We start from the raw sequence: 10,777 nt of genomic DNA, 5'->3' as shown, positions 1-10,777 counted from the left end.
TACTTCTTGCCTTATCGTAAGCCTTCTTTTGTTCCGCAGACGTTTTCCTCTTTTGTTTTTTTATCCGCCATCTCTATCTTTCTGTCACTCAGCTCGGACTGAACGCTCTCTCCTCCACATCATGAGTAGACACGCCCCTTACTGCTGATTGGCTACAAGCTTGTTTTGCTATTCGGCCCGAATCAGTTTTCTAAAGCGGTTTGAAAAATCGCTTACCCCACCTTTAAATTTCTTTTGTGCAACAAAAGATACATAGTGAAAATAATGCAAATAAAATTAATGAATAATATAAATATAAAAATAGTAACTATATATATTTTCTTTTATTGTTTAATTAATAATGGAAATGAAAATGTATATAACTTAATCTTTTTTGTTATTGTCTCTTTCTAATATAATCTGCTAAGATTTTGTTATCATACAAAAGACATAGGCCTAAGTAAAAATCATCTAGTTGATATTCATTTTCTGCTCTGACTGTTTTGACCAAGGCTAGATCACAGTTCATTCTAATTAGATTTGGAAGGGAAAGCAGGTGCAATTCTGTGAAACTGCTGTGGGAGTGTCATGGGATTCGATTGAAACGGAAGAAACCATTAAGTCATGCCGTTTTTCATGGCTGATGCCAAGACTACAAGGTCCAGAAGCATCTTACATTTAATTTAGATTGCTTAGATAGATGCGAAACGTTTTCAAGGTGGCAGACCTGAAAACATTTGCTCTTTGCAATTACCTAACCAATCCACATTGGTCTTTAAAAAAAATTCTGATGAAAAAAAGAAAGAAAGAAAAAATTTCCAAGCTTGCATTTAGAATGTGTATTGTGTTTGTAAGTGTAGCCAAATCCTGCAGTGTTGAGAATGAGCATTTATATGTGACGTGGCCTTTTGGTTCATCTCTTTGAGTGCTTGTGTTTTGCGTTTTTTGTTTTACACAAGTGCTTTTGCTAGCAAATGATCCTGGAACTCCTAACATGCTCAAAATTCTTAACTGTTTAGGGCATTATCAGTTATCTCAGTTCATGTGCGCAAAATATTCTCATATTTATTTTGCTCATATGCTTCCATTCTTTATGTTTTTCTTTCTTGGCTATGTGATCCATTGCCTTCTCATAATCGAATGGTATAGCAAGAACAGGGAGAGACCAAATGATGTATTCTTCAGTAAAAAATAAAAAAAAATGTATAGGAATAGTTCACACAAAAATGAAAATTCCGTCATTATTTATTCACCTCAAAACCTGTAAGACTTTGTGTTCCATCAATCAGTGAGTAAATAATGACAGAATTTTAATTTAGGGTGATCTATCCCTTTTCATGATTCACTTACAGCTATTAATGCGCTGCAACTTTAATCTACAACCAATGAGATAAGCACATGTTCAGGCAATCAGACATGCAAGCCGTAATGTATGAGTAACAGCAAAGACTGCAAGTTGTCCAAAGCTCAGAGGAGTGTGAGTCCTAGCTGACTGCAGTGTTACTTGTGTGTGTTTCCACTGTGATGCTGATATGTCCGTCATGCATGTCAGCTGATCGCGTCGGTGGGACCAGGGCGAAGAGGAGGACGGGCGGACTTCTGGACATGTTCGGCGACACGTCAGAAAGCGAGGCATCCACCTTTCACGGCTTTGAGGACGACGACCTGGACGGGCTTCTGTCCGACGACAGCACAGGCTCACCTCAGTACAGATAGACAAAGGAGAAAGCTCAAGGAAACAGCATCAGAGAAACTTTTGGCATGTGTCTGCTGCCTGGTTTTTTCTTTTTCCTTTTTTCCTGTTGTTTTGCAGCAGCATGCGTAACGGATTCACAACTCCAGACACAATGTTAACTTCAGGAATTGCTTTCAAAGGACAAGTTGCAGCCTTTTATAAATTAAGGAATGTTGTTTTTATTGCTTCACACTTCTGTATACTGAGAGGTGCTAGTTATCGGAGGAGCCATTACTTCTGGACTGTTTGTTTTCCGTCATGGAAAATTGCAGGGACGTTACCGATGTGTGGATTACACTTCGCCATGTAAGATAAAATGCCTACTGTGTGGAAATTTACTTTAGAAATAGAAATTAAAGAATTTCAAACCTCAAGGAGGAGAAAATACTCAACATGTGTCTGATAGTCGGATAGTGAAGAGGTTTTTTTTCTTCCTACCTCTGGATAAATACAATATTTGCAAAGAAAGGGATCACGAGAAGGCAGAGAATGGGCTGAGGCCAGGCCCTGATTGGATCCAGAGGGAAGGGAGGACAGTTTGGAGAGAGGTAAGAGCCAGTTGGCATTTCAATGTCCATCTCATGACAGCTACAAGAACAAGAACAAAAAATGACAATGAAATTTGAAATCCCATGTTTGCTGGAGGATACATGAAACTTGGCCTCTCCCTAGTTTTGTTGAGTAAGAAGAAGAAAAAGGACTATTCAGGAAACTCTCCTTAAACGTCAGGTATAAGAAGGGGTACAATTGTAGCATATGTGCAATGATTCTCATGAAGGCTTTGTTTTGCAAATAAAATCTGGACCATTCACCTCTGTTAACAGATCCAGCTCTGAGGATCTGTCTGACTGTGTATGTGTAAATGCAAATAATAAGAATAAGAATACACTGGATTTCAAGCACATAAGCTTCCTACGTTCAATAGGAAAATGCAGTAAATGTAAACTAGAAAACAGAATACATGCAATAAAAGACACAATACACATTAGCCACAGGGGCGTCACCCAGTTAATATGGGGATATTTCAGTGTATCCGTTTTGTATGAACAAAATTAGCTATATTTGCTCTTTAAAGCTCTTCTATTTATTGTTATGGTGAACTCATGTGTCACTTTTGAATTGAAACTGTTGCGAAAAATGTTCCGTATTAATGCTTTCGATCTTGTCTCTATTTCAGGGCGTTCATTTTTTGAAAACGATAATATCATTTATTAAGATATTGTATAATGTATATAGGCTGTTGCAGGCTAAACCCATTGTTCTGTAACAGCTCCTGATGATATTTCTCCCAGTGTTTTGATGTCTAAACTTTGAGAAAATGTTTCAATGTTTAACATTCGAACTTTAGTTCATTTAATACTAAGCCAAAGGGCAACATGGCTAGAGATGATGCTTGTAACTGCTTCTGTGTCATGAAGACCTGTGGCACAAACACACAAAACACACTTCATGCAACCTGTCATCCATGCTGTGGCTGCTGCTGAGTCCTGTTACTCCAAATGTCAGCCTGCAAGTCTTTCACTGGATTTTGTTACTGAAAAACATTAAACATTTAACATTTTATGAATTACTCTTTGAGTTAATTTTGTTTCAAGGAAGGAAAACAGGGGACAAGTGACCTCGTATAGTATTTGTACACTTAAGTCACACTTAAAAATGTCTGAATGACACTAAAATATCAATCTAAGTCTGCAAATAAATGATGCTAAACATTATCTCAGAACAAACCACTTTTATGAGCCATTTTTGACTGGTTCAAGGTCATTCTAGTGCATTTATGAAGTCAGCCCCCCTCAAGTTCACATGAACATTGTTATAACTTAATTTTAGTCTTAATTTTGAGTAATATGTTGTTTTATCATTTGAAACCTAGCAAACTTGTTATTGTAAAATGTTTAGCTTGAAAAAAGTGCCATATTTTATTTACATAACACTTGGCTTTATATTTTCTTAATGCATTACATAAGACATTCATACATGTTTAAGTATGGCTTGCGTCAAAATAATTTTGGGGACCATTGTAGTCTATCATTTTAATGCAACTAACAGAACTTTATAAAAATATTGCACATAAAATATTTATTTTAAGTTATTTTAGATAAAAAATGTTTGTATTTTATATGTATTGCATCAAGATCAACATCTTAAAGGGATAGTTCACCCCAAAATGAAAATTACCTCATGATTTACTCACCCTCAAACCATCCTAGGTGTATATGACTTTTTTCTTTCAGATGAATACAATTGGAGTTATATTAAAAAATGTCCTGGCTCTTCCAAGTTTTATAATGGCAGTGAATGGTGGTCGAGAATTTGAAGCAAAATAAAGTGCATCTATCCATTATAAAAAGTACTCCACACGGCTCCAGGGGGTTAATAAAGGCCTTCTGAAGCAAATCGATGCGTTTGTGAAAGAGAAATATCCATATTAAAAACTTTATAAACCGTAATCTCTAGCCGATGACGTAGGCGTAGTGTGAGCTCCGGTGAGAAGTGATGAATGCTGAAGCGCAGAGGAGAGAGCAAAACAAAATACTGGTCGCGAATTAGAAGTACAAAATGAGGATTTGTAAAGAAAAATGTCGTTGGATTTCGATATAAGCCAAGAGGAGACTGGTTTTCCTTTGCTGTAAACAAAAGTTGGTTCTTGCGAGACTAGCATATTCTCACTGGAGCTTATGCTACGCCTAGATCCTACATCATGCGCTTGAATGCCACTCTCTCGTGAACACACATACGACAGTTAGTGGACCCTAGACATTACGGTTTATAAAGTTTTAAATATGGATATTTTTCTCACACAAATGCATCAGTTCACTTCAAATGGCCTTTATTAACCCCATGGAGCCACGTGGAGTACTTTTTATGATGGATGGACTCACTTTTATGGGCTTCAAAATCTCGACACCCATTCACTGCCATTAAAAAGCTTGAGAAAGGCCAGCACATTTTTCAATATAACTCCGATTGTATTCATCTGAAAGAAAAAAGCCATATACACTTAGCTTGAGGGTGAGTAAATTATGTGGTAACTTTCATTTTTGGTGAACTATCCCTTTAAATCAGGCATGTTTCCATACACTTGCAAGAAATAAAATCAAGACAAAAGATGTCTAAATGTCGGCATAATGTGGCTTAATATATTGAACATAGTTCTGCATGTGAATACCAGGGACAAAGCCATGAAGAGGAATGAGATAGCAACGCTTATGAAACTCCCTGTAGGGAAAGAGCTTCACATAACATCCGACTTCAAGCCAAGGCTCCACATGCTTTCCAAACTGGGAAGACTGCACATGCTTTACTGGGCATCCAAGCAAGAGGAGCCTGCTGTTCTCATAGTTTCATTGAGGAAATGAGCAGGCCGAGGAACTGACACCTCCATAAGAGACAGAAAGACAGAGAGAGAGAGAGAGAAAGACAGACATGTGAGGTTACAGAACCATCTGGCATTTTCCAAACCTGTGCTTACCCTCTTTCTGTGTGTGGAGGGCAGAACAGAAGGTGGAGGTGTTTAGGGGAAATTGTTGTTTGTTCCTTCCACATAAATCGTGTGTAATCTTTTTTTTTCGGTCATGTTCCTGTCATTATTAATTTAAAAGGATAGTTCACCTGAAATGAAAAATCTGTCATTGTTTACTCACCCTCAAGTTGTTCCAAACCTCTATGAGGTTCTTTCTTCTGCTGAGTACAAAAGAAGATATTTTGAAGAATGCTGGAAACGGTTGAGGGTAGCCATTGACTTCTGTAGAAATCAATGGTTACCCTCAACTATTTGGTTTTCTTTTGTGCTCAATAGAAGACAGAAACTCATAAAGGTTTGGAACAACTTGAGGATGAGTAAATGATGACAAAATGTTCATTTTTGGGTGACCTATCCCTTTAATGTTATCTATCTATCTATCTATCTATCTCTCTCTCTCTCTCTCTCTCTCTCTCTGTCTGTCTGTCCCCCCATCCATCTGCATATCAATCCACCTTAAAGTACAAAAATTACATTAAGAAACTTTCTAATGATTAGTCTTATGACATTTTGTTGATTTATGTTTTCTAAATTAAATTGATTATAGTGAAGTAAATAAAAATAATCTAATACTCTGAGTTTAGCTTCTCTTCTTTCTATCTATCAGATTATTCTTTCATCTTTCTCTTTCACCAGGCCATCCTTCATGTCTGCAGTTCACAGACAACATGATGCAGGCTGTTCGGACGTACCAGTGGCAGTGCATCGAGTGTAAATCCTGCAGTCTGTGTGGCACCTCAGAGAACGATGTGAGTGTTAAATCCTTGGGGATGTATAAAATAGTGTGCGAGCGTAAAGAAATACCTTTTAGATGATCTGACATCTCAAACAAGATTTCTCAACGCTCTCTTTACTTGTTTGATATTATTGACGCAGCGTGTTGCTAGTATGCATGTTTCAGCAAGCCTGCTCATATGGATGAGTGTGTGTGAGCTAACAGCTCGGTGACGCCCTCTAATTTTGTAGGATCAGCTTCTGTTCTGTGATGACTGTGATCGGGGATACCACATGTACTGCCTGAAGCCTCCCATGACACAGCCACCCGAGGGTAAGATCACTTCACAGCAGTTAATAACATAATAGATATTAAAATCATTAATAAATTGCATTGTTTCAGTTCTTAAATCTGCCAGATTGGTGTGGATTGTTGCCTTTAATGCCTGGCCTATAATAACATGAATGCATTAATAATGTTTAACATGCAATAATAATGATATGATCAAATATTATATTTTAATGTGAAAGGAAAAAACGAATCCTTTAGCTGAAGCTTAATTTCTATACTTTTAGGTTTGATGGAAGCTTAATTAAAAAACTCAATATTAATTTGTTAAATGAATATATGTTTTTCTTTTTATAAAAATACATTTAAAGGGGTCATGTATTGTTTTCTGAGGTCTACTTATGTTATCAAGATTTTTACATCAAAAAAATTTTAATTTTTAAATAATAGGCTATTTTCTGTCCTGTTTCGACCCCCTTATCAGAACGCTCTGTTTGAATAGGCTCGGAAGTAAACACCCACTGCTATGATTGGCTAATAGTTGTGTACGTTTGACAGCCTATGTCCTACATTGATGAACGCTGATGTGATTTAGGTTAAAAACGCATACTCAGTACATATCAAACTATCTTTAATAACAGACAAAGCAATAGTGATCACGTAATAAAAACATACTCACACTTGTGTGGGGTTACATCGGATCCAATGTAGTCAGCACAGCATTGTCTTTTAGTTTCGATATTTCTGAAAATCCTGCGTCGAATTGTGTCTTGTTTATAAACAAATCCATGGTAAAATGAAGTGAACAAAGGAACAAGTTCTTACTGACACTGTCTGGAACTTCATTAAAAATAAAGCTCATGAAATAAAGTTTATCGTTTAGTTTCTGCGTAGACCTGCGATTGCTGCTCTCGTCATTTCCCTACATGCGCGAATCAGTGGGCGGGGCTAAACAGGCAGTGATGTAGAAATAGGGGTTGATCTTCTGCGGAGGCGGTGTTTAGCCACACTATTATGTCATAAAGTGGCACAGTCCACAAGCGGTCGTTTTGATAGATTTGCTTCAGTATAAACTGTTTTTAGACTAACAAGACTTACAAGATGTTTTTATAGTACAGTGACCTCTTATATGTCAAAAGATCAAGGAATTTTGATTTCTCAGTTCATGACCCCTTTAAAAAAGTAATCAACTGACCCCCTGAAATTCTACTGACCCATTACTGAAGACCCCTCTACTACATAGTTACAACAACAAAAAATCATGACACTGATTTACAATACACCACATGGACATGTAAATAGATGAACAAACAGTCACACATTAAACAAATACACATGCTATACATGTGAGTCACCTTAGTATGTGTTTCGTACACAGGAAGTTGGAGTTGTCATCTGTGTCTTGATCTGCTGAAGGATAAGGCATCTGGTTTCGGAGAGCTGTAAGCGTTGTGAGAGACTCAGGATGGATGTTTGTCTTGGTTTTGCTCTGTAGTTCTCCTCCTGTAGTAGTGTGAAGTGGAGTCTTCCTCTACCTCTGTGTTACAAACATTTTTCTCAAGTCTAGGCAATCGGTAGTCTACCTCACATCCTGCTCACTAACAAATCCAAAGGCAGGTTTGAGTCCAGATTGTCCGATTACCTAGAAACATGATTTGTATTATATAAAAAGTACTTAGTTAAATAGCAACACCAGCACAATAACTATAATATTACAAATGAATGAAGTGATAATCAACCTCTTACACACACATAAGCTCCTGAGCTGCAATTCGAAGCTATTTCTAACAAATACCAAATTTTTTAATCAAGTTATCTGCTGTTTCTTCTCTATGTCTTTAATAAAAGCAACATAAACTTACTCAGAGACACACACCAGTGGTATAAAGCAAAATCCTTTTCATTTAAGTCGGGTTCTGTTCACTTTAATCATGTTTTCAATGTGTCTGATGTTTGTAAGCCCACATGATTTCTGGCTCATAACAAGAAACTGTTTGATGTAAAGAGAATAAATGTGATTAGTAGCTCATCTTTCTTACTGGGATCATCATTCAGGTAGAGCATAGTATCTGAGAGTTATTGTGAAAGTCTTTAAACTAAATGGCAAAAAATAGTTTTTCCATGTATTGAAGCAGCACTTAGCTTTGACTTCAGGACTGGAAAATAATGCTGTTGAGTGTTTTTATTTGTTCTTTTACATATATAATTTAGCAGACAATCATGTGGTTGGTAAATTACATGATAACCATCATGTAATGCTTTTCCTTGTGCTACGATAGTACTTGCATGCTTTGTTTTGCCTTTTCAAGCCAGCTTTTTTTCCTCTAGGTTACATTTTGTAATTATTAAATGTGAATGCATTAGACTGTTTAATCTTTTGTTACACTGTGGCAGACATATCTGGTTATGCTCCAGGAACATTCCAGTTTTGTGTGTCCTAGAACCTTCTATTGTTCCATCCGCCTGTTTGGAGCCCTTCATACCTCTCTGAGTGAAACATCTGTTCACTCCGTTTTGTATTTCTTTGCTCGTGATGTATTAGCATTTCTATTTCCATCTGGACATTCTCTCATGTCATTCCCACCTCCTTCACCTGTATAATCCATTAGAGGCTCTATTTTCAGAGCCAATTCATCAACACTCTCCAGATCTTGCGATCTGTTGAATATTTTAGCTATGCATTTTTATCTATTTTAAAGGTCATCTACATCAAATTTACATTTGTTTTTCAGCTTAAGAAATTTATTAAAGGTTCCAAAATCAAACTAGTTAGATGATGTTTAGAGTCCATTCATTTAACCATAGTTAGGCCTTTGGAATAAGATTTTTGTTTAGAAAAGAAAAACAGACAGCTGATACATTGACATTTCGCACTTAAAATTGTTAACCCATTCTAAATATAAACCTTCAGGTGTCTTTTTTCATGTTTTGTACTAGACTGTACATTTGTAAACCCCGGGTTAGTGTTCTTTTATGGATATTTGCCTATATTGATTGGAGGAACACAGCATGTGCTTCATTAAAATATCAGCTCGTCTCATTCCTCAATGTGCCATCAGAATAAATTGGTCTCTTCTGCAATGTTATGAATGCATTTTCCATTCATTTCTGTTTGAACTTTGTGTTTTTCCCTCAAACGTTGAAATGAAATGCAATGCAAAAGTTTCTGTGACTGTACAAAGCTCATGAATATTTAATGAAGCAGGCGCTATTCAGGGTAATGATTGGTTATTTGATGCTAAACAACTACCAGTTATAGAGTGCAGCAGTCAAAATAAAAATCCCAATCCATTTTCTCCAACGATTTTAACATAAATTGCTAAAAAAAAAAAAAAGTGAGGTAGTTAATTAATGGTATTTGGTAGTATGTTATTATCCTCATATACCACCATATACCATATGCCTTTGTCATTTATATTGGGAATTTCTGGTGAAAAACTACATTATCCATGATTTTGCAAGGACATTTCCACCAGAGAATCACAAAAGCAAATGGACCCCTTGTTTCCATTGTTTTTGTAATTTGATCGACTCATTCACAAAGCTTCATGGGATTATAGTTTTTAATCCTCATTAAAGCTGTCTGGTACCAGTCTTGTACCTTTGGCTTCAAATCAAAGTTTGTAATGTTCATAGTTTATAATACTTTAATGAGAACTACAAATCCTATGGGAAAATACTACCTGAACCAATGGCACTTAAAAAGTGGTCAGGCAGTGTTGCACTCCTTGAAAGGGGATTTAACTCAAGATTTTTTTTCTTCATAACCCACTGCTAAATACCCTTCTAAAGTAAAAGTGCAATACTTCTCATTGCCCAGGGTTGAAAGCAAGCTTAAAGGTGCTGTATGTAAGATTGACACCGAGTGGTTGAACTAGGTATTGCAGTCCAAATTCAAAATATTGGAGCGGGTTTTTTTCATCCAGCCCCTCCTCCTCAGACTTGACGCACACGCAGGTTGCCAGATTGACGACACCAACAGGAACGAGCGCACTTGACGATGAATAAAATTAAATGTGCTGTGTTTTCCGCCAACTGGCAACCAGAGGTGCCGAAATACAATTGGGTAAACTGGCAGTGGGCGGGTTTCACAAACCAAAACAGAGACCGACATTCCGGCCCGGAATGCACATTTTCAAAGGAGAATAACTGACTAGTATTGTTCTTCAGATAAACATGTATGATGCTTTAGTAGAGTCAAAAACGTACATACAGCACCTTTAAAAAGACGACAAACCGGGGTTAAGCTAGAAACAGCTCCATTACCAATTTACAAAATTAATCTAGTCCAAAAGTTTTTAAAAATGCAGCCTGTTACAATGGCCTTTCTTGTATATAATCATCTGTATTCAAACACAAATGTTGACCTTTTAATCCTTTGCAATCACAAGAATCGTTTTGTACTTAGTTTTTTCTTTATTATTATTTCTTGTATTTTTCTTTTTTTATCCTTGTTATAATGTAACTTTTAATAAAAAAAATAAAAGTAAAAGCAAGTCTATGCTTAACATTATTCCTGCAATGCTTACCACTAGAG

At 36.6% G+C, this 10,777-nt stretch overlaps 1 protein-coding gene across 5 annotated transcripts in view; it reads left to right on the top strand.

The window, feature by feature from the left end:
- Positions 1–9,569, top strand: part of dpf3 (double PHD fingers 3) — a 39,402-nt gene extending 29,833 nt beyond the window's left edge. For 2 of the 5 annotated variants that reach the window (XM_016529269.1, XM_016529268.1), the window contains 3 exons: positions 5,874–5,986; positions 6,204–6,285; positions 7,619–9,569. In XM_016529269.1, coding sequence (XP_016384755.1) covers positions 5,874–5,986; positions 6,204–6,285; positions 7,619–7,686 — 263 coding nt within the window. In that variant the 3' untranslated portion in view covers positions 7,687–9,569. Of the gene's footprint in view, positions 1–1,531; positions 2,536–5,873; positions 5,987–6,203; positions 6,286–7,618 lie in introns of those variants that run through there. The other 3 variants (XM_016529271.1, XM_016529270.1, XR_001637700.1) reach the window with 2 other exon arrangements.
- The last annotated feature ends 1,208 nt before the right edge of the window (positions 9,570–10,777 follow it).

This window comes from Sinocyclocheilus rhinocerous, unplaced genomic scaffold, assembly GCF_001515625.1.
Source record: "Sinocyclocheilus rhinocerous isolate Xijiao unplaced genomic scaffold, SAMN03320098_v1.1 scaffold271, whole genome shotgun sequence".
Taxonomy (NCBI): Eukaryota; Metazoa; Chordata; class Actinopteri; order Cypriniformes; family Cyprinidae; genus Sinocyclocheilus; species Sinocyclocheilus rhinocerous.
This window is presented reverse-complemented; position numbering and strand designations above follow the sequence as displayed.